The sequence below is a fragment of the Apteryx mantelli genome, chromosome 16 (genome assembly GCF_036417845.1).
Source record: "Apteryx mantelli isolate bAptMan1 chromosome 16, bAptMan1.hap1, whole genome shotgun sequence".
NCBI classification, from domain to species: domain Eukaryota; kingdom Metazoa; phylum Chordata; class Aves; order Apterygiformes; family Apterygidae; genus Apteryx; species Apteryx mantelli.
Window position 1 is genome coordinate 19,454,575 of NC_089993.1, and position 24,290 is coordinate 19,478,864.

The 24,290-nt window shown below is 41.4% G+C and overlaps 1 protein-coding gene across 1 annotated transcript; it reads left to right on the forward strand.

The window, feature by feature from the left end:
• The first annotated feature begins 864 nt into the window (after positions 1-864).
• TEKT4 (tektin 4) lies at positions 865-14,689 on the forward strand. Its single transcript, XM_067306305.1, has 6 exons — positions 865-1,398; positions 8,656-8,726; positions 10,252-10,395; positions 11,323-11,545; positions 12,538-12,692; positions 14,243-14,689. The coding sequence occupies exons 1-6, from the start codon at positions 865-867 to the stop codon at positions 14,457-14,459; spliced, it is 1,344 nt and encodes a 447-aa protein (XP_067162406.1). The 3' UTR covers positions 14,460-14,689.
• The last annotated feature ends 9,601 nt before the right edge of the window (positions 14,690-24,290 follow it).

The following is a 24,290-nucleotide window of genomic DNA, read 5'->3' on the forward strand; positions in this document are numbered from 1 at the left end:
CAACATACACAGATACGTGAATTATAAAAGGTACAATATATAACAAGGCCTGTGCTGCAAAATTGTCTTATGACAAACCCGAGTATAAAATGTTTCTGGGATTTTAATTATCGCTGCAAGTCGCCGAAGCGCACACGCCTTCGAAAGGATGTTCATCACGGCATCTGCTCTAGCTGCCCTGGAACAACCTCATTTTACGGGGATTATAATCCAGAGGATTTCAGTGGGGACGTGCTGTTTTCCATGTGGTTAGCGTGACACTGGAGGAAGCAGCCGGCCAGGCCGATGCCCGGGACAGCGCAGCAGCGCTGGCGGGGCGTTGTGCCGCAGAGACGCGCGCCTACGAGCCATCGCCTCGTTTCCTAACAAGCGCTCTTGTTACACCTGGCCGTAATGGTGTCACGCTGGAGCCCAGCTGGACTCTGTTATTGAGAGTCTGAACTGCGGGGAGAGGGCACGAAGCAGCGCTCTGGCAGGGGAAGTTTAATTTAATGGGAAATGGTGTTTTCAGCCCAGAGGCCCCAAGGCCGCCAGGCCTGCTCGTCTCCGCCATGACACCGCCCCCTCCACAGGGCGCGGGCCCTTGAACCCCCGCTCCTTCCCCATTGGGTGGCACTGTCACCATAGCAGCAAGCAGCTTGGAGGCGGGGCAGGTAGCTGGCATGCCCTATCCAATGCTCCCTGGGGGCTGACGCGCGCTCTCATTGGTGGCTGCCGTTGCCCCGGTAACGAGGGGTGGGCGGCCGCCCCTCTGCCTCCTCGGGTTTCCCTCGGCCGAGGGGGGACCCGCGTCCTCATTGGCCGCTGCCGTTGCCGCGGCGACGGGAGGACGCGGCCCGAACTGAGGGAGGCCGCGGGGGAGTCATGGCGGAGGCGGGGGCGCTGCTGACCAAGGAGCCGGCGCCGCAGGCGGTACCGGCCTCCCAGCTGCCCATGAAGGTGGCCGAGGTGGCGCTCAACGCGGGGCCCCACTCCTCCTGCGGCCTGGCCACGGCCGGCTTCCGCACCGCCAAGTACCTGCCGCAGGAGTGGCACGAGCACCGCCACAGCCAGGCCCACGAGGCCTCCATCGACCGCCACCAGGCCGAGCGCTGCCGGCTCGAGGCCCGCGGCCTGGCCCAGCGCACCGCCGCCGCAGCCCAGCGCTCCCAGCAAGAGTCCACGGCCGCCCTGGGCCAGCGCCTCCAGGACATTCACTTCTGGAAGGCCGAGCTCCAGAAGGAGATCGAGGAGCTCATCGCCGAGACCGGGCTGCTGGCGGCCCAGAAGGTGCGGCTGGAAAGGGCGCTCGATGCCACCGAGGTGCCCTGCTCCATCGCCACCGATAACCTGCAGTGTCGAGAGAGGCGGCAGCACCCGGACCTGGTTTGCGACCAGGTGGAGATAGAGTTGCTAAAGGTGAGGAGGGATGTTAAGGATTGTTTGCAGGCCTGTCTTAGAGCTTCCCCGGTCTCTAAAATGGTGAAGAGGTTGGTCTGTAGGTGATAACTGAGCAGGCGGCAGCTTGTGAAGGTCAGTTCCAGCAATGCACAGAGGCCTAGTTCCCCTCCCAGGCAGTCTGGACTCTGTCTGTCACTCATGAGTTTAGGAAAGCTTATTTAAAATGCTTCCAGTGTTTTAAAAGTATTTAAAATCATGTGGGTGTAACTAAAGGACACCTCCAGTTTGAGGATCCTCTCTCAGACTGGATTCAAACAAAATCAAAATAGAGATTTCCTGAACCACACTGATCATCCTATTCTGGCATTAGGTATGTTCATCTTCTACTCAGAGTACAGTCCTGTGCTCTCTGCAGGTTTCACTTAAAAAATGTAGCACCCCTTGAACATGGTATTCAGAACCAGTGAAACACAATGCTGCTTGCCTGTTTCCATGCTCATGCAGGCCAAATCTGGTAGTCTCTGTCATAACCTTCTACTAATGAGTCTGACACTGTAGTCTTGCCAAGGTTCACAACAAGGTGGTGATCTGACATTGAACTATAGTGTCGCAACACAGACCATCGTTTAATCATACTGCAGGACAGCAGCGTGGCTCTCAGAACAGTACAACGTAGCTGTGTGACACCTGCATGAGATGACAGCTCCAGGCAAGCTGTCCAAGGCATAGACAGATGGTACTTTTGACAGTGTGACTTCAACAAACCTGACACTCTCCTGAAATTTTCTTGGCCCTTTTCTTCCCATAGAGGACTCTTCACACCAGCAGACACTTTGTTATCTGTTATTGAGATCCAACACTGCATGTAGATTGCCTTCAAAGATGATGTAGTAATTGTGGTTGCGGATGTTACAGAGAACAGATTCTGGGTCGTTTTTCATTCTTGAATGATACATATTCTAGTATCCAACAAATAGATTAGTGATCATTTGCCTGGAGCCTCCAAAATACTGTGAAAGTTGATTCATGATGAGTTACTGATAAAACCAGACAGTTAATACTAGTTATTAGAAAAATATGGAAGTGACTTTCATACTTGATGGGATGATAGTGCTTGAGCACTATTTTTAATGGGAATAATGCTTAATTGTAGTCAATATTTAAGAGATCATTCTAGTCAATAATGTAAAAATGTGAGAATTAGTGTACTGGATATTTCAGTACTAGTCTGCTTTGTGAATTGTAAACAAAAAATTATACTCAGATTACAAAAAAAGAAATTATTTTTATCAGTTGTTGATATTTTAGAGAAGTTTGTGAAGGTAGATTTACAAGAAAAAATCATTTTCTGGCAGGTTTTGCCTCCTGTATTTCTTTCCTCCCAATCTCTTCCAGAGAATAGTTTGTTCATTGTTAAGTCCATCTGCTGCTGCTGCTAATTCTTCACCTGAAATTGTGATTCTCTGCTTGTGATGACAGAGCATTAACGGCCAAGTGGGATGTCATCAAAAAAGAATGATGTGAGTTCAGATGAGGCGTGTATACCAGCAGCAGATGGACTCTTGAGAAACGAAGATTTTGTTGCTATGCCAATGACCTTTGCAATTTGGAAAGAAGGAAGAGTAGTACATAATATGAGAGGAAACTCCTCACATTTTTACAGTGGAATAGATTTTACAGCAAAAATGTTTGCAAATAGATTTTAAAATGTGTCCTCTATGGCTTTGGCAGCTCTTTAAGCTGCAGCTATACTCTATACCTCTCTTTCACTACAAGAAATCAAACTGTACCTTGTATTTCTTTCTCTTTCCAAAACTGAGTAATAATTCTTGACACTGAAAGGTGCTCTTCCATGAATTCTGACTGTTCACTGCTCAGATTTCAAAGTTAATGGCCCAGTTCACTGATAGCTCTATGTTCATTTGCTTATTTAAAGGAGTTATTCAAGTTTTATTACTAAAGTAGTTACATATTTTTTCTGAATGCTGCTTCCCTATCCAGTCACTTTCCAATCTTAACTCTCTCAAGAAAATAAATGACGGAACTGTTCAACTGTTTCCCCACCCTTCTTCGGAAATGCAAAGGAGATCAGGAGTAATTTATTCTCTTCCCATGCAAAAACTGAGAAAAAGGAGAAATATGAATTCCAAAAGTCAGCTGCGTGAGGAAACAGACATCCTTTCCCTTGCACAGGAAGTTTTAACTACACGCTTAATTTATATTCAAGATATTTTAATTCATTTGAAGTTCTTCCTCTCCTCCTAGCAGCCCAGGCTTGCATCAGCTTCACTCGTTGGTATCTTTGCTGCACTCCTGCCTACTCCCACGGGAAGGCGCATAGGGAAATCTGCTGCTGGGGGAAAAGCGTGTCTGGACAAGGGACTACCTTTCATTTAGTCTTGGAAGAGTTTGGTGGCCTTTTCGCAGGACATAGGTTTTATTGCTGCTTTTGGCTTTCTGCAGCAATGAAGAACATTTCCCAGTTCCCAGAGCATCCTGCCAAGATAAGCACCTTTCAGCAGCCCCCGGCGGATGACGTTTAAAGAGACAGCTCCAAATACAGCTACACAAGCAGTGAGGAATCTCTTCATGTAATTGAGCTTTCATTATCCGTTCAGTAGTAACCGTTTCAGATGACTCACAAAGAAAGCAGAAGTATCTCTGATGAAGGTTTTATGCATCCAGAGAAGATTTGGGAGTTTCATATATTTTGGCACACCATCTTTTTCTCTTAAGGAGTTTTGGTTTCAACTCATTTCTCCTATTTGCTTTGCAGCATGGAGTCGCAATTAGGTCACCTATTTGACACATACCACTGCTGTTTAACCACTGCTGCAATGAGGGATGAAGGTATTTAAAGTGAAAGCTCCTCAAATGCATAGCAAAATCAGCTGTTATTCAGAACTTCATCGACTCTACTTGAGAGCATATTAACCTTTTCTTAATGAAGTTCTGGTTAAGAAAAATAAGCTGAAGTACACAACAGTTCTTCCTAGAAGAAGAATCTTTGATGACTAAAAAGAAGATACAATCTCTTAAGTAGAATTGCTTCATTTCTTCAGGCTGCATCATCGGAAACAGCCGAGCTCAGAAAAAGCAATACATGCATCTGTTTTGTTTGAGGTCTTTGACTCCCATAACCCCTATGACATCTCTTCTGAATCCCCTTTGCGTCAGTTTAATGACAGTTTAGTATCTGTGCATGTATTTCATAATTATAATGAAAGCACTAGTACAGGACTTGCCACATGATGGTATACTGTCAATAAATCATGTTTCAACTGTGTACATTCTGCATGCCAAGGTTATTTCCACATATCCAGTGTCCAAATTCATTAACTAGGTGCCAGATATGACCCTGCTGTAAGCAGATGTAGTTAAATTTATGCCATTTTTTTACCCTGGAACTGTATTTGACTCCAAGTGTTGATTTGTTGTGCCTTTGCTTCAACAATGAAGTCAGCCACAGCTATTCCCTGATGCTGAAGACAAAGGCTTTAGCCAAGATCCTGTCAACTGTATAAAAATTAAAGTTTAGAAAAGTGGAGAAAGGATACAGTTGTGTGTATTCCTGCCAAATACAATAATGGGGCAAGGAAATCAACACAAAACGATTTCCAAACACCGTGATCTGTAGCTTTGCCCAGTGAACCTGCGCTCAGTGAGACAGCCCTGTGCACAGACAGCTCAGTAAAGAACTTAGTGCTTGTTTTTAACATCTGCAGATCATGGACTTTCCAAATGACACGAGGAGACCTTGCAGTTCAGTAGGAAAAAGGCCAGTCACCAGACTGAAATTTTGAAGACTGTTATCTACTTTCGCTCCCAGCTGTAATAAATAACAGTCTTCTTGTCACAGTCTGCCTGGAGGTCTAAATCCAGTGAGATCTGCAAGCTAGTTTGGTTTCATTTCCTACACTGATGTGTGGGACATTTGATATCACGTTGTTACTGATGGATGGATGCAGCTGGATTTGTAATCAAGGGGAACTGTAAAGCCTCTCTCACATCATATGATATGAACTGGACACTGGGTTTTACCAGTTCCTCTTAGCTGCTCTTTCATTTTATCATTTTGACCCTAGGTGCTGTACTTAGATATTGCTGACATCTACAAGTTATAGATGTAAAAAGAAAATCTGCAAAAAATGAATCTATAAATTCATGGAAGGCACAAACATCTGCTCTTAAAAATTTCCTCTTTTTTTTCAAAAGAGGAGTTTCATTTTCCTGGATTCCTCTTTGCACCATTAGTTAGACATTCATAAAGTCATGAACTGAGATGGATTTATCATTAGATCTGAGGAGAATCCAACTTTTGCACTATAAACATTAAATACTGTAATAAAATAAACGCCATGTTAAACTATAAAATGTTCACTCCACTTTTAATTGACAATCATTTATGACAACAAAGAGGTTTATTATTATTAACTGTGGAGAAGACAACTGAAAACAAGCCAAGATCACTTCAGATTCACAATATTTCATTTTAATAGACAACCCGGGAAGACATATTTGGGAAAATTAAGGAAAGAAAAAGACATTTGGTCCACCGAGTCCTATCATGAACTGAAAAAATGCAAATCTAAGTTAATGCCTTCTTCTGAACCACAGAAATACTGCTAGTTACTAGAACTCTTTCATATTCTTTTCCTCTCTTAATGTGTACTGGATCTTCAAATGAATTGCTAATACAGTTCTGTGCACAGACTAAATAAGGGTCGTATATTCTGCCACTTGCTAAAACACAGGCCTCCCCCCGTGGATTTCCATGTGGAGTCACCCACATTTTTAGGGCTGAAATCACGAAGTCCAGGAGAGCTGTACTCCAGGCTGCAGCTTTCTCTGCCATGGATGTTGATGGAATTCACTCTGCAAAGAAAATGCGAAAGAGCAAACATAGCATTTTATAAGTCCCCACAAGGGGAATGAGATTCCTGCCTCCTGCTCCTCTGCAGGTAACGCGAAACGTCAGGCATTTATGCGGTGCTGATCTACGGCCTGTCCCCCCCCCGGGACCCCGCGAGCTGGCCACAGCTATCGTTTGCCAGCTGCCTGCACTGAACTACGAGGTCCTGCAGTGCAGCAGCGACTGCGCATCCTAGTGCAAAGGATCTTCACCTTCAACCCAGTGCCACAGCTCCTCCCAGCCACACAGTCTGCCTTTGTGCCTGCTTTAAAGGCTAAGAGAAAACCCTGAGAGATCAGTGTCCAAAATTCATTGTTATTTACGCCTGTGTGTGCTCACACACTCTTGACTAGTCTTAGACTGCCATTGATTATGATTACTGTATTTTCAGTCTTAAATGTCATATTTGATTACATATCTCCTCAATGTGGAATCCACCTTTAATTTTTCTTTTAGGTCATTCAACAAGGGCAGTCTTTATTTTTGCACTGTTTCACTTTTTCCATGGAAGAGACCTTAATTGCCAAAGGAAGAGTTTTCTCGTTTAAAATTGTGCAGTTAAATTGCACATTACTCACAGGAAAATGATTGCGTCTTTACTTACATGGAGACTGATGACCCAACACAAAATAATATCAATTACTATAAATATAATTTCAAGTGCTAAATCTTTCTAACCCTTCGAAATCCTTTTGAATTTTTATTTTGACAACTGTAATACTTGTAATACTTCCTCTCTGCAGAAAGTGAGTCTTGGTGTTCTCATTTACAGTTTGTAAAATGATACTTTCATCTATGTATTTATCTTAACTTTTAAGACTCTTTTAGAGTCTTAAAAATATATATTTTTTCCAATCACACTTGTCCTTTTTCATTTAGAGTAAAATGATCTTTCTTACGCTCCCTGTTGGTTTGTTATGATGGAGCAACTGACATTGCAGTGACTTATTCATTCATTTATTTGTCAAAAACAGTACAAGGACCAAGGAGTGCCAGCAGAGTTCTGGGAATAAGGGTTATTAGCAAGTATATACTCCCGTTGTTGTCATTGTACAACTGTCATGGCTGACCAACAGCCAAATTAATTAGGAGCTTTTCATATACAATAGCTGGTTTTAATACCTGAGCCTCAAATGCTAAATTCCCTTACATAACACAAATAAAACCATGCTTGCTGGACTGTAACGATTTATAATCTCCAGGTCAGTAAAGTCACTTCATGAGGCATTGATAGTTCATCTCTAAAGCAGCTTTATTGCAGTCAAAGATAAGCAATAGATACTTTTTGTTCGATACGAAATTATTAGAAAGTGTGGCCTTTTTGGTTTGATCACCTTCATGTTGAAATGAACATTCCTGCTAATACTTCAGACGCCAGTTGCATTATCAAGGTAAGACAAAACTTTATGACTGACCACTGAACGCTTTGCAATTGAAAGAAAATTAACCCCTCATACAACATTGCATATATGAGATAATTCCGTAGCTCTTGATACTGTCCATCACCAGAGGCAAAATGAGTTCTGGAGTAAATTGGTTTAATAAAACAAGTAAAGCTGTAAATGTCATCAGGTTTATCTTAGGATGGCTTTCCTATACCTGTTGGAGAAGACAATTACTGTTTAAATCATAGAGTAGCAACTTCTGTTTTTAGTTAATGCACAGAGTTCAAAGGAGGTAGGCCAACTGAAGACGATGATAGTGCCACTTCTTTACGTTAAACAGCACCCTGTCACCATACCTGTACCTGCAGGAATCTAGTGGGAAGCCTCTGCCTTACATGCAGACCAAACGCTTATTACAGAACCAGACAGCAGGCTCTGAAGGTATCTGCAAGGACTCAGCAGGTTCTGGAGGCCAGTGTCTTGCCAGAGTAGCTGATCTGCTGTATCAGGTCCCTGAGCAAGGCAGCAGCCTCTGACTTCTGAGTTTATGCTTTCAGGGGAACCAGCGTCCCGCACAGTTTCAGTGATACCTTGTTTCTGCACAAGGCAGTGGCTCCCATCTCCTGCTGAGCATGGCACTGTAGCCTCATTTTTTCCCTACTTCAAGGCTGCACAAGAAATTCAAATATTCTGTTTAATCTGACAGAACATAGCTGTTTTGCGGAATACACATGCAACATTAAAATAATGAACCCCAGGCTTTAGAAGCATTTCAAGTATTACTGACTTTTTAGACTTATACCTGAGTAACCTCAGTATTTGCTAACTCCTAAGAAGATCTTGTCTTGCAATAATAGGGTAAGAGTGGGTAACGAGTGGAAGATTTAACTATTTATCCACAGCCACTGAAAATAAACAGCTCTGCAGGATCTATAGCTCTACACTGGGTATCATAGAAGTCTCAATGTTTTTATCTAGGAAGCTGAACTTATCAGAAATATCCAGGAACTTTTGAAGAGAACTTTGATGCAAGCTGGTAACCAGATGCGGTAAGTTGTTTTTCACTATACCTTAATAGTTAATTTATGTTGGCAAATACTTCCTGACGTAAAGGGGTACAATGCTCGGTGGATGAAGTTTATACCAATACAAGGCTTAAGAGCCGTATGAATTGCATTTAAACTTGAAAAGAGGTACTCAGTGATAATACTTGAGGATTATCAAGTAAGATAAGGTAAAAGAAGAGACATGCCTTTTTGTAATTTCCGGTATATTACTTTACATTTTCAGTGTTGATATCCTGTATGCATATACAGTTCTGCAATTGTCCAACACTAAACTTAAGCGCAAAAAAAATTATCTGGAAATCACTACACCTATCTTGTGGTACTGTCTGATATATTACTATATGATATTTTACAACAGTTTGTCTGACTGAAAGACCTCTTTGACCTGAGCTTTTTGCCACCAGATGTCAGTATGAACATAAAATATGAAACCTCACTCCAACTTCCATATCAGTATGAATGTTCATTGCATTTCAAAAGGAATATTTGCTTTTAATTTGTAATGAACCCTTCAGAAAGAAGATGTTAACTGAACTCTAAGGTGAATCGATATGATGGAATTAACTGATAGAAACCTAGGTATCTTATGGTTTTTAGTTTTTAATTGTTCCCATTTGTGATATTCTACCAGATAAAATAAAAATATTGTTTTTATAAAGAATGTCTATAAAAGCATAGTAATTTAAAGTAGTTCAGTTACAGTACAAGAGTAATCTCCGGAGTTTAGGCTTCACTTTTTGTAAGTAATACTTTTTAGATCATTTTTGTACCACCTTTGGCTAGCTGAGTCTTTTTAATTCCTTAGGTGATAGTGACATCTGCTGTTAACAGTTGATAAAGACCCACTGTTTTCTGTAACTTGAAGTCATTCTATTTAACTGGGTGAAGTGCGACTCATTCAATTGAGAACAAGGCAGCAACTTCAATACTGAATGTCACTGTTCTTGTGTTTTCCAAGGACAAATCATGCTACAGTCTTTGGAAGGCTGGGTAGGTGGGCTCAGAGGATGACACAGGGTGACTTTATGGAGGTCTCAAATAATGCCAGGACCAATATACTAGGGAAAGGGGAGGATGGTCCCCCATTAGCACTACCTGATGTCATATCATGGGAAGAGTGTTCTATTGGGCAAACTCCCTTCCTTTCTTCCCCATCATAATTGCAGCTGTAGCTGCTACTGGAAAATCCTCTTTGTTTTAGGATTAATCTGTAAAATCCAAGGTCCAACAGCTCCTCTATCTCAGGCTATAAGAGCTCTAAGCCTTCAGTAAGCACAGGACAGAACTGAAGGTCTAGGCCAGTGGTTAACACATTACACTTCCTTTCCTCCTAGGAGATGGTTGTGGGAGAGAGAGTTTGGTTAGGATTTGCAAGACAAAAAGGAAAGTTTACTTAGTGTTCTGTGACAGATCAAGGCTTACAGCCTAGCTTCACAGACATCTGTGATAATTTCGCTGAATTGTATTCTTTTCCACTGGACATGTGTGATAATAATGACCTTTTTAGATTAAATCAAGATCACAAAGAGGTTTGTGAAATGGACTGGTCAGACAAAGTTGAAACATACAACACTGACGATAAATGTGGAAGATACAGTAACCAGAGCACCAACATCCAGCTCCATCCTGGCTCCGTGAAGTTTGAAGAGAGGTGAGCGCTTCCAGTTATTATCCTCTGCCAATAATCCTGATAAGGTATAATATAGCCTTTGTGTCAGTGAAAGCCATAATGCTGCTCTGAATTAAAGGTGTGATTGCCGAATTGAAGGTGTGATTGCAGCTCCTTTGGACATATGATGTCACAGCTCTAAAACAGCAACATGGATAGCAATGGTAATGCTTCTGCCTCAGCATGGAGCTCCACTGATGGCAAAGTACGGCCACTATATGCAGACTGAGTTTGTAGAAATTTTTCCCTGAAATAATTGACTGTATACATTTGAAGGGTAGCCTAAATCCTATTGAGACTTACCATTTGGCATCAGCAAGCATGTCATTCTTTCAGGAAAGGCAAGCCCTGCTTCCTGTACACAGAGGGGATTACTATTACTTGCAATGAATCTTGCTGTTTTACCCTCCACTTTCAGTCAATATTCACATGACAGTGTCCCAAGAGCTACACAGTTTCTTCTGCTGCTCAACATGGCAAAGTATAACCAGATATCCTGTTTCTCTTTGTTCTGAAGTATACATAGACTGTAAAGCTTAAATATATTCATGCTTTTTTTTTTTTTTTTTATTTGCTGGTGACTTAACAGTGCTTATGCTTGTAGTTAGTATCCGTATACTCTCCTCAGTTATATGAGCTAAAGGGAAAGAACTTCAGATGCATTACTTCCCTCAGAAGCCACTGGGTGAATGAGAGTTTATTACTTTTATAGCATATTTTTATATTCTTCTTCCTTCATGGTAACACTAGACAGCCTACAAGATAGCAAAAGAGAAAAAAAAAGAAAGAAAGAAATTGTGCTTGACAACACTTTTGCAGGGAGAGAACCAGCTTCAGATTGTCTTCTTAAATGCAACTTGAACAAAAGAGCAAATCTCCTATTTTTATACCATTCCCCTCTTCTTGCAGTGCCTCAACACCAGAGACATGGGCAAAATTCAGTCATGACAACATTTATAGGGCAGAACGAGAAAAACTGGCTTCCATCAATCTTCGTGCCTTGATTGACAATATTCTTCATGATGTAGCTGAGGACCTGCGCATGCAGTGTGCTGCTGTTAATGAGGCTTTTGCCAAACGCTGTGAGGAGCTGGAAGATGCAAAACACAAACTAGAGTATCATTTGAAAAATGTAAGTGTTCCTTTTGGAATGCTGGCTAACGGGGTGATAAGCTCTTCCGAGAAAATCACAGTAGATTTGTCCTCTAGGAAAAACTTCTTAGTCCATGTCAGGTATAGAACAATATTTTGTGTCAGCTTAGTATCTGATAAGAGTCTTCAGTGATAGATTACAACTCCAATTCAGCTTATTCTACTTTCTGCTCTGCTTCTCTAAGTAAGAGATGGATTTAAATATGAAGACAATTAAACACATGCTTGCACATCTGGCTGAACTAAAGCCTAATACTGTGTGATCAAGGAGCTGATCTTGGGGTCAGGATTCCCAGAGCCAGGATTCCCAGGCTAGCCTGGTTATCAGTCTTATGGAAAGAAAGTTGTGCTTTGCAGCAATAGTAGCAGCAGCAACAGCTGCTGGCACATGAAGCCTCTTCAGCCTCAGTTCCTTCTCCTATGTGGAGCAGCTCCTACATCTGTGTTAGTCCATTTGCAAATGTGGAAAGAATAAGCCATTCCTTAGCACCTACTGGGTAATGATGATGAAGTAGGCTTTATTTTCTATATGTGTCTCAGTGGTTATGAGGGAGAAGAGATTCAGCATTTCCTTTCTTTTTCTATTTTCTTCACTAATGCCAGAAATCTGTGCATTTTCAAGCAGGTCAGCAACTTTAATCTCATTCAAAATAACTTAAAATTTTCTTGGATAATTTACAGTACCAAAAGTAATTCATGGAGGTGGGATGTCTTATCAGCATGTTTGGAAGAGATTTTGAACAGACTGCAAAATATTTTCTGCTTCTCTTTAGACCAGATATCAGATTCTCCCTTCTCCTCAATATAAGAGTAGAAATAAAGAGGTGAAAAACACTTTTGTACTTCTATTTCTCCTATACTCTGGCCAAATAAGAAGTCAAAACTATAACTAGAACCATGAACAGGTGTATAGTGTACACAGAGGCAAGTGTATTTTATTAAACAGTTCTTTTTCCTGGGTATCCTCTTCAGACACTTAAGGAGATTGGAGATCAAGAAGCTAACATTGCTGCTCTCAAACAAGCTATCAAGGACAAAGAAGCCCCAATGAAAGTTGCTCAAACAAGGCTGTATGACAGATCTTTTAGGCCCAATGTTGAGCTCTGCAGAGATCCAGCACAATTCAGGTAAAGATTAATAAAAAAGTCCTCCAAGGTGTCCATTCTATCCAGAGGCAGTTAGACAGCTTTTGCACTTATTATTTGCAACACATAGCCTTCAGCTCTTAATTACTAAGCTTGATTCTGATATTTAAGTCAGAAATAATTCCACTGACTGAAATCACTCCAAGGAAAATATCATTTTAACCTAATGTATTGACAAATCTATAGACACAACTGCCTTTTGTCTGTGTGCTTTCTCCTCTGAACTGTGTGGTTTCTTTTCTGATTTAGATGGTCCAAAATACCTTGACAGCATGTGGGTAATTTGCAGCCCCTTTGCTGTTAGCAGAAGTTTACCACAAGGTGGACTATGCACTGAATGAATTATGCTTCAAGTGCTGAGAATGTAAATAGGCTGTGCATATCCATAAACTGAGAAGAATCCTCAGTTCCTCTGAAGTATTGGGCTGATGGCGTTTGACTTTCAGTAATAATCCATTTTAAAACTGGAGGTCAATAAATCCTTTCAAATTAAAGGTCTGAATGTCACATTTGTCACTTCTGATCTCATTACAGGCCTTGTAATTGATTCTCCTCCTTCATATATTCCTGCCTTTATGAAAAGTAGGGGATAAAAGCTTACAACATGCTGGTAGCAAAAATGCCTGCCATTCAAAGCCAATATGCTGTTCTTCTTCATACGCTGAGGAAAAAGTTATGATTAATCCAAATGCTTTATGCTATCTCAGGTACACTCATTTAGGTCCTGATTCAGCAAATCATCACTGTGCAAGCTTTTTAGTATGTACATTGCCTTTAATGGGATTTAAGGACAAACTTAAGTGCTTTGCTGAATGGGCATGTGTTTAATTGCCATGCTTATATAGTTTCAAGTTACTCAGTTCCCCATAGCACATATGGGTCTTGTTTTCCCAGGAAATATGTGCATTCTCTAAAGACAGAGAATGCAGTAAAGCCTCAACCCCCCGTAGACTTTCAATTAAAAAGGTGTGCTTCTTTCTTATTGACAGCCTATATGCTTTTAAAGTAAAGACTATGTTCTGATCTCTGATACATTGACATAAATCTGGCATAATTCAATCATCTTTAATACTTGAGTTTTATACCATTGAACAGATACAAAAAACTAGGCTGAAAGAAATGCTGATCCAGTCAGGCTGGGTGACTCATCTAACAATTTCTGCCCTGTAATTCTTAATAGAAGTGTCCTGCACAGTGGGAGAGTGTGTATGAGGATGGATAGTTCCATTGTGCTTGCAAAAGGCATTCTTCATACTATCTAAATTATGGGAGACTTCTGTACAAAAGCTATCAAAGTGAACTGTGTTTTCGACTAAGTATGCAGGATCTCATTCATAGCTCTGAGCCCTGCAGTCCAAAGTCTCCAGCACTCATCAGGTCCTCTTCAATGCTTTGGGATGCAAACTTTCTTCCTTTTATTGAGCATAATTATTCTACTGCTGTTGATCTTTATTCCCATACCAGTTCATTTGTCTTTGGGAACACAGACTGGCTTCTGCTCAGTTTTGTATTAATTATGTAATTCTATTCAGGCTGATCAGTGAAGTTGAAGAACTAACGGAATCCATTGAGTCTTTGAAGAAAAAACTACTGGAATCTGAACAGTCTCTGAGGAACCTGGAAGACACACGAATGAATTTAGAGAAAGAAATAGCTGTGAAGACAAACAGTATTTTTATTGATAGGCAAAAGTGTATGGCCTATCGCACACGCTACCCTGTTGTTTTTAAATTAACAGGTTACCAGTAGTAATCTTTGTACTACACATGTAAAGTTTGGAAGAAAAGTGTAGTATAGAATCTTTCATATAAAATACATGGATAATATTATACGTAGAAATACTGCATTTGCTATTCATTTCCTTTATTTGGGTTAAAATGTGTTAGTGTAATGTGGCTGGCTTTGGTCTTGGCTTTAAAAGTTCATTCTACTGGGTGCAAATGTTTATAGTCAGTTCGAAAGACTGTTTTAAAGGTGAATTCATTGCACCTAGAATTTTATCTGTATCTTTATCATATTTGCATAATTCACACAGTATGTGGTATTTTGTTTTTTTCCCTCTCATGGGCTGGGTTTTTAATAATATGTATTGTGAATAATAATGACATATACAGATATTGACATACAACATTTCTAGCTTTCTGGTATATTCAGGCAGTCTGAAATGAGAGCAATAAAAGTTCTTGCCTGACAGTGGATCACATGATTAGCAAGGAAACAGAGGATAGACTTTTAAGCTGCTCAAACATTATTAAGAAAAAAATAGTTTGCACAGGTTAGATGACAATCTGACTATTAGCAAAAACACTCCCAGTCCATGACACCTGCTTAATTCGTCTGAAAATGAGTCCAAGGATTTTTAACTTTCAAATCAATTCAGTTTGGTTTTCTTTTCAGAAAAAAAACCCCAAACCCTAAACAGCTTGTGAATAGCAATTGTGCCTTTCAACTTAAGCACTTGGTTATTGAATTGAGCTCTTGATCTGTTCCAGCTCTTCCCTGGAAGCAAGGCATGTGTTTGAACTATTACTCATAATGGAGAACACATCAGATTCATTTACGCCAGTGGAGCAATGTAACAACTGTCATTCATCCATTAGCTTAGTAGGCCACTTGGTTGAATTTGTGACCTGCGTCAAAAAAAGGGAAAAGATGACACGTAACAGAATTCCATTTATGGTTACCTGTATTACCTGTTTTTACTTTTAAAAGGCAGCTGACCAAAGAGGAAAAAAATCCCAGCTAGCCACTGTACAGTTCTGAAGAGCCCTGCTCTGTTAACCAGAGCAGGAGAGGCCATTAGCCTATCTATCTGCTTTGCTCACAGACAGCTATTTCTGTTATCTTAACGCAGGATGTGCACGGCAGTATTCAGCAATTGCCCGCCTGTTAAAAGCTACTACCGTTTCTTTGAAAACCAGCTACGTCAGTGAGGGCTTTTGACCCAACCCTCTATTTTGCAGGTTTTATGTTCAAGAGTTTTGTTTTGCTTTTTTTCACAGATCTCCTCTTGGTGATTGTATTTTCATAGTCCAGAGGTCGAATCATAATTAGACAGAGATGGCATGTAGATGAAAAAAGGAAAAATGGCTCTGCTATGGTTTTCAGTGCACATAACTTAAAACAGTTACTAACGGTGATTTTTAAGTGGTATTATCATAGGCTGAAAACACTCTCCTTCATTCTGCCTTTCTTAAAACACCTCCAGCATCTTTTTTCTTGGCTCAAATCCTGCAGCCTGATCAGAGTATCACACACATTGCATACAGCTTCATCATTGCACGGTTGTATATAAAACTGATGTTAACTGCACCAGAAGGGTAAAACACTTTAATGGGTATCCCAGTATTCAGAGCTATGGGGTTAAAGGAATTCTGGTCATTTAGCCCCAACCTCTAGACAGTGCTGCTTGTTTGGTGGTGTGTACATCTCCAGGTGTTCAGCTAAAATAGAAGGAAGAATGCTCAGGCTGTAGATTAAAGGGGATATTCACAGAAATCTTTCAGAAAGTGCAGAAAAGAGCAACATGTTCAAATTGAGGATACTCACTCACTAAAAACAAAGGCTTCCTAGAGTTCCTTCCTGCTCAGGAAGACTCCTGCTCATGGTACCTCGCAGCCTTCCTCCTTTACCCCAACAGGCCCTTCCTCTCTCACTTTTCCACCTCTGATTCTGCACAGCTTATCTGAAGGCTTATTTTCAGATATCAGTACAGGAGCAGAAGTAATCTGAGGTGTGGGTTACATGTCTGAAAATGCAGCCTCCGCTGTTCTTATCTATGCTGACCTGATTATCTCAAAAATTGCAATCTTTTAGAAAAAACCTAGAGATGTGAACCCTCATTGGTTGTTAGCCCAACACCTATTAGAGCACAAGAAGGGAGATTTAAATCCCTGGGAGCAGGACAGGAAACTAAAGCAGTCAAGGTCAGAGTGGAGATTGGGCTACAGTTATGGTAAATGGGTCCAAGAGAATATGCAGTCCAGGAACTGGAACTGTTACTTTGAGTGTTTTGCATTAGAGAGAGAAAAACAAAAGCACTGTCATCTTCTCTGAGACTGAGTATTGAGTACAAATAACCTTATGCCCCATATTGGGTTGTAAATGGAGCTTTCCCTAATTAAAGTCAATCAATTTAATTTACCTTTCTGAACTAAATTATTCTACCCTTACTTTAGGCCAATCAAGGAAAATTTTGCTCTGGTAAACCATTGGCAAGAGTGTAATCACTGCCCTATTCACATGATAATAGATGAATACATGCAAGTTGTAAGACTGTGAATCAGATGGAATAGATTCAAGTTACTGTAATTACTTATTTTTTCTTTAATTACTGATTTTAAAAAATCGTAATTAAAGCCACTGCTCTAGCATGTAGATATGTTTTTATATTTTTTTTTCAGAATTCTTTCTAAGCTGAGTATTTATCAGAAAAGATTTTAAAAGGTGTTTTTAGCTGGTTCTCACAAGAGTTAGTGCCAGAGGTGAGCTATAGCTCCCAGTCGTCTTAAGCTCTACCTGCTCATCTGTATGAAAAATATGGACCATTTTAACTTCATTGGTTTATGTTGTTTGCTTGTTTATTATTCTAGGAGATTTCTGGTAGTGAAGACAAGGTCTAGTTTCTGGAAAGTCTGGGAGTTTTCTCATCTGTTTATAGGTAGAGTTCCCCAGGGAATTCATGGTGTGATAGATGATACCCCCCCAATGCTTGGTACAGTGACTTCAGGAAAAAACAGATGTGAAGAGTCATTAAAAGCTTATTTGTTATTTAAGAGAAGATGACACTTGCAGGGGGAGAAAAAAGGTTACAGGGAAACAAATCATATTTGCATGGTGTTTAAATCACCAATAGTTGTTTTTATCTAAAACTGAAACTTTGAACAACTGTCTCATACATTTCAGCCTTGTTCCATGTCACAGGTCACTAAAACATTTAATACCAAACTGGCAGACCCAGTATTTTAAGTGCATTGAGATACCCAGGTGAGATTTTTTCAGAAACCTCTATATCCACTTTAGGTGCCTGAACACATTTTAAACAATACCTCTTTGAAATATTGATCTTTAATTCCATCTACGCAGCCACAAGGACAGCTAGTAACACCAGCTCTTTCTTGAAGAAGAAATCTTAATGCAGGAAGTTTTTTTTGTTATTGTTGTTCTTCAAGATTCTGTTTGAGGTAATTTGCAGCATAATTACAAAATAACCCGCAGAGAAGTGGAAATTATTTTAAAATCTTTTCCTGAGCAATTTTTCTAAGTAATTCCTCGGTATTCTCTCATTTCTGCTGGCCCTTCCAAGTAAATTGCATCGCAACATTTGTCTTAGGAGTAATAGAAGTCACAGTCACATCTTTATGGCCATGTACAATGCTCATTCATGGCCTATTTTATTCTTAGGATGTATCTGTCACCCAAATTGCACAGTGGGTCAACGACAGAGTGTTTGTTACCTGCCATGACAACACGTACTGTGTTCTTCTCAATTGCTGGGCTCTCATGAGCAGGCCAAAAGGGATGTGTTGAGCTCTGGGTGACCAACCTACTCAGCTACCACAGAGAGGACAATTCTCAGTGTGCAAAGCCCTGATCCTGCCACCACCATAAACTTCAGCAGGTTCCAGGGTAGCTTGAATCAGCAATGTATTGCCTTAAAGCAGCACGACCTCCCTGTACCAGGAGATGAGGACAGGAGCAATAAGAAAACTCAATGAAGAAACCTCAAGGACTGTTCGTAGGATGCTTCTTGCATATATTAGATCCCCTTTTCCATGACCAAAGTCGCAGGAGGATTTTCATGTAACAGAGAAACAGATCTCAGTTGAACAGGCATGAGAATTGTCTAAATAGGGAAATGTCTGTGCAGCTAATATGCCCATGAATAAGCAACTTGAGCTGGTCTTGCCATTAATAACGTCATTGTACTTTTTATTAATGGATATTTATTGACTAATTAGCATTTGGTGAATATATTCATTGTGAAAATATCCTTCTTTTGTTCAGAATTTGCATTCATGAAATGAACAGGTAGAAAATATTCTATGTGTACCCATGTACCCAACCGGTCTCTGACCAATCCATATCAATAGTTTGTGAGCAAACTGTACTTTGATCTGTTATCATTCAAGCTATTAAACCAACACTTAAGAACATAATCAACTAGACTGGTTTTAAAAGCCTGCAAGAGAAGGTTGCCTTCAAGTGCAGTGTTAGAGCATCTGCTCACTTGAAGTTCCTTTGTTACTAGAAGCCTTTTTCTCTCCCTTCCATATGAAAACACATATCACCAAATGGATAAGAACTACAGTCTATCCCATCAAATTCTTTTGCATCCAGTTCCTTCAAAGAAAGTTTGCCAGAAGAAGGTTGCAGTGGAACTCCTACATTTAGTCTGCTCAGAGGAATAGGCATCAAACTTTGTAATGTCTTCATCAAGACCTAAAGCGCTCAAGATGCAACAGAATAAGAACTGATCCTATGAGATGCTGAGTGCCTTTAATTCCCACTAGTGTCTGTTCTCTCATAAGGAGAGACAGGCTGCCTCAGGATCACATCCAGACTGCAGAACAGAGTATTTCCCTCTCGGAAAGGGAAACAACGGTCTGTTTTTACCATTCTGTGGGTGAGGAATGCAGACGTTTCTATGACAACCTCACTATAGCATCCTTATTTGAAGAAGTTGTGTGTATAGAGGGATATTCTGATTACTACTACCTGTTACGTGTTCCAGGCACATGCACGTTAGTCCCAGAAGTTCCTCTTATGTTTTCTTTAGAAGGAAAAAAGAGGAGGATAGAGTGAGTAGATAGCTCTTCAGAATTTAGAAGGAATAGACAGTAAGAAAATTCCTGTTTGAGCAAGTCACTTAGGCCCATGTTGACACAGTGTTTAGATACCTGCCTCCTAAGTCAATATCCAGATCCCATGGGTTTTGACAGGAACTGGGAAAGTTATGCTTTGGAATAATCCATAGTACTGCTGTGTTGTGAGAAAAATCAGCAGCTGTAGTAATGCACTCTCCTGCAGAGATGGATTTCACCCCAAATGCTTACAACAATAGCAGCTCCAAACTGGGGTTATGGAAGCATGCTCCAGTTTGCCTGACGTGCAGACTACACTAGGAGATGCTTTGTTTTTGGAAACGGGGGCATGATTTAGGCTGTTTGCATGCAGTCTCTTTAGTTGTATTGGAGACAGCCTGGTTGCTTGTGGACCTCTGGTGTGCAATGCAGAAGTTTGGCAGTTTGCTGGAGAAACTTGAACATTTCTCACTGGTTACCTGCCTTTGCTCTTGTCATTTAGGTCTTGCAATTCAGTCGCATGAAACATGCTATGTCTCTGCTTGCGATTCTTCTTCATATAGAGAAAGAAACTTTATCTTTTCTCTTTACATGATTTTTATCATCTATTTGGAGAATGAAGAAAAAAGGACAGACCCTAAGTCAAGTCTCCATGGAAGAACACCTATGCGTCTTTCAAATACTAAATCAAGATCTGCTTCAAGCGTGACTGCAGTTTCAACAAGCCTGGACACTCTGAAAGTAAAAACAGCAAGAGAGGATGAAATCCCTAGGGAAAGGGCCATAGAGGGTAAAGAAATGATTAAAAAAAAAAAAGCAATAGGAAGATGAAGTACTTTATTGCGGATTCTTTGAGAATTTATATAAACATAATGACAAGGAAGAAAAAGTGAATGATCTTTTCATATAGTCATACATAGTCAATCAGGAAGACAGAAATGTCCATCATAGAGCAACTTGGGAGATTTTTTAAAAAAACCTTTCAGAAAGGTAATGAAACTGAAGAGAGGGAAAAATTCAGACTTCTTTAAAACCTTGATTGTTTCATCCTTTAAAAATTTGTAATTCTGCCAGTGACCTTCCATGTTAGGGGACAGAGGTCTCCTTCGAACCAATGGCTTTTAATTTTTTTTAAACCAAAGCAGCTCCATCTGGGGTATGTCCAGAAAAAGACCTTGCCTCTGTTGTTCAATGGTCAGGGTAAGGGGAAAACCCAGAACAGCAAAGGCAAAAGCACAGCTAGCCTATGAGGGAACAATACTTACTACTGAAAAAGAAAAAATCACAATTTTACTAATTACTATGAAATATTCCCAGTGCTAGCTAGTTCTTTCTAGCTTTCTTGCAGGCATTGACAGGAACTGGTAGCTATTTCTAATATCTAATGGACAGCTGGGGATGCACAGACGGCACGGTGAACAGCCCTGGTTTCAGACTTCAGGCACTAAGTGGGGAATGAGCTGTAGGAATCCATCACTTTTCCAGCTCATCCTGCATCATGGAAACACAACATGGAGCAAGACTAACACTTCTGAATACCCCACAGAAGGAAATTCTTGGGTTTTGCAGAGTTAAATCAGTGCTAACACCCCTGTCCTTCCCAGCTTGGGATGAGCACTGCTTTCCTTTCCACAGTGATTCTTTCACCCTCATCTTTTCAATATTTCATTCTTGTGTCAGCCTATGTGTGAAGAAACATAGACAGCCGAGAGATGGGTCACTAAACTCTAAAAGCATGAAAATGAAACAGGCAGCTATCATTTCTCCTTTGCATCTCCCTTCTGCTCCTTGGTTTGGGATTACATAGATATAATGTGCTTGAGACTGCAGCACATTTTACTAGTACAGCTTCAGCATATGAACAATTACATCAGCTCTGCTGGCATTTAGTCAAGCCATGCCCTGCTCTCATGGACGTTCCCTAGGCCGGGAACATTATCTGCCCAGTAATTGCAGGAAGAGATGGTACAAAGCGTGGGCTATCTCGAGCCAAGATTCCTGACATTTTATGACACCAGTTTTTGCCTGAGGATAAATTCAGATCTGTAAAACTGAGGGAATGATCATGAAGCTTTCTAACTCCTGTACATATGATTCAGCTCCAGGCTGCTGATCATGAGAGAGCTCTTAGATTTCTGTATATGTATTTCTAGAGCTGTAAACAAAAAGCATTGTACCAGCAAAACAAACCCAACTTGCAAGCCTCTCATATGCTTATGGCTTCACTGTCAAAGGACAGGTGAGAGCTGGACGGAGCAGAGGGCTGCAGAGAGCTGTAAAATTGTTGATCTTAAGCTTTCTGGATCAAAGCCAGTCCCCTCCAGAGGGCTGAAAGGCACCAATGCATGTGTTGAAAAGTCAGAATTTGCCAATTATACTTTTTGAGAGAGGACAGATTGGCTGAATGGGCAAAGGTGGCAGAGCAGCCAGAAGTATTGTGTTCAGCTTTGGGGTGAGGAGGTGGAAAATCACCAGGATGCCCCTTGGAGACCTATGCCCCCAATGGACGCAGGGAAGGACTCAGCCAACATATCCTTCCCGGTGCAGGAGGCCTGCAAACAGTCCCTGGCTACTGTACATGTGAGGTGCAGCATTTGCCTCCTGGATGGTGTGAACTGAAGGCATGTTTTGAGAAGCAGGATTGCTGCCTCCCACTCTCTCTTGTAACCCTTCCTTCTCCTCTGAATCTCTCTCCAGATATTTTAAAATCACAAAGCACCTTGTCTCTGCACAAAAACCTTGAAATGATGCTGCCGTTCAGCCTGGCTAGTCTCGGAGAGAAGTCCCAGCCCAGTGCAGACTAGTGAGGTCCATCATGGAGCAGAAGAGACTGCGGCACTGATGGGTGGGAGAAGACTCCCGGGAGGGTGTGTGGCCACTCCTGCACATCAAGGCTTCATGCTGCTGGGGTGAAGGGCTTCCCGGTGTGCTGGGGAAAGGATATATTCCCTGACAACAGTGGGGTTTCAAGCAGCTCTTGCTTTGTTGTAGCTGCATGTATATGGGCCTGAGTTTTTCTCACCGTGCGGACACTCTCCAAAACCCTTTACGAGTCACAGAGGAAACAGTGCAATCAGGCACAGATATTTCAAGCCAGCAGAACTCTTGAGGAGCTAAGTGTTAGCTGCATGTTGGGGCACCATGGCTTCTAGACCAAAAATTACCAACACAGTTTTTGTTTTATGTCCCTTTAGGAGAGAAACTGGAAGAGGGGAATAGCAGGGTGGTTATCCATCGAAAAGCATACAGGCCATCTGAACTGCATTCAGAGATTCAGCAAATATTGGTTTTGGCCCAGATAGGTTGTCATCTACCATATGTTTTCAAGCTACATGGAATGGCAGAAGAGGGTGATAAAACCACTGAGATTAAATATAAGAGCTTGTTTTTTGTGTATGCTGTTTTCTTTATTTGCAAATGTTTGTAGTTTTTCCCTTCTTAACTAGATCTTTTCAAGAGCCTATTAACTGGCTGAATTATTACTGAAGGGAATTAAATCAGCCAGAACTGAGTCAAGGCTACTCAGCAGCTCAGGGGAGGCAGGACAGGGAGAGTGAAAGGAAAGGCTAGAGACAGGGACTGCTGACAAATTTAATCTGTAGCTGCCCTTCCCAAAGGAGAAGGCTGGTCAGGAGCTTGAGTAAGTGATTCAGGAAATGGAGGGACCTACTGATTTGGGGACTGTTTCTTCTGCCAGGCTAAAGAAATTAATTGCTGCAGTGCGAGTCCACCAACTGGCTGTACTCAAGGTCCTTTTTTCACCCCCTCTCATCTGACCTGGAGGTCCCTCCGTCCCTGGCAGGGCACATCTGGTGGAGGTGGAGCATGGCTCAGCAGCGGTCCCCAACCAGCCCTGCATGCTCAACACCCCAGGGGCAGCCCAGGCCAGGCGCTGGCCGTGCACTGGCACTCGCGGTCCCAGCTGTGGGCAATGTGCCGAGCTGCCCAGTGCAGCTTTCATCATGGAAGCATCCCCTGGGCTGAGAGACGGAGAGCAGGGTTACAGATTGAATAAATTGAAATCCACAGAAGTCCTTGGCTGAATTTCCATTTCATACACTTATCCCATAATGATGGAGTGCCTTGCTCAGATACGGGCTTGTGATTAAGGATTGCCTTTGGGCCTTGTAAATAGAAGATCATTTTTATGATTGCAGCAGTGTATGAGCTCTTCATAGGAGAGGCTTTTAAAATCCAAATGGGTTCAAGCATGTGATAGATTAATGTGGGTCTGCATGCATCTGTCTCAGTCTACAAATTCTAATTTATTTTACTGAAGGCCATTTTGGTTGCAAAACTGCTCTGTGCTTTCTGCAAAAGTCTGGGAGACTTTTTCTGCACATGCACAGTGGTCGTTTGTCTGGAAACCTGGCAGTAGGTTACCATTAAAAGCCGAAGCCTATTGCCAAAAATCAGAGAGCTGGCAGGTCTGCTGTAGTTCCTACATGATTGCTGAACACAGCAAACAGCTTTTATATGCTTTCAGTACAGGATTCCTTGTTTGCAGGACAGCATCCTCACACTGTTTCTGGCACCAGGAACACTGCTGAATTACAGTGGAGTTGCAGAGCTTTGGAGGCTTCTCAGCAAATGATGGACCAAGAGCCAGACTCTGAGGATATTCTAAGCAACTTAATGTGAGCTGCCCAGAACTCAGGTAGGACAAATTTGTCTTCCATGAGCCACCACCACCAAGTGCCTTGGTGGTAGCTCTGCCTCATGAACAGGCTGTACTTAGAGTTCAGGGGAGTGAGTAAATTCTCATCACTCACATATA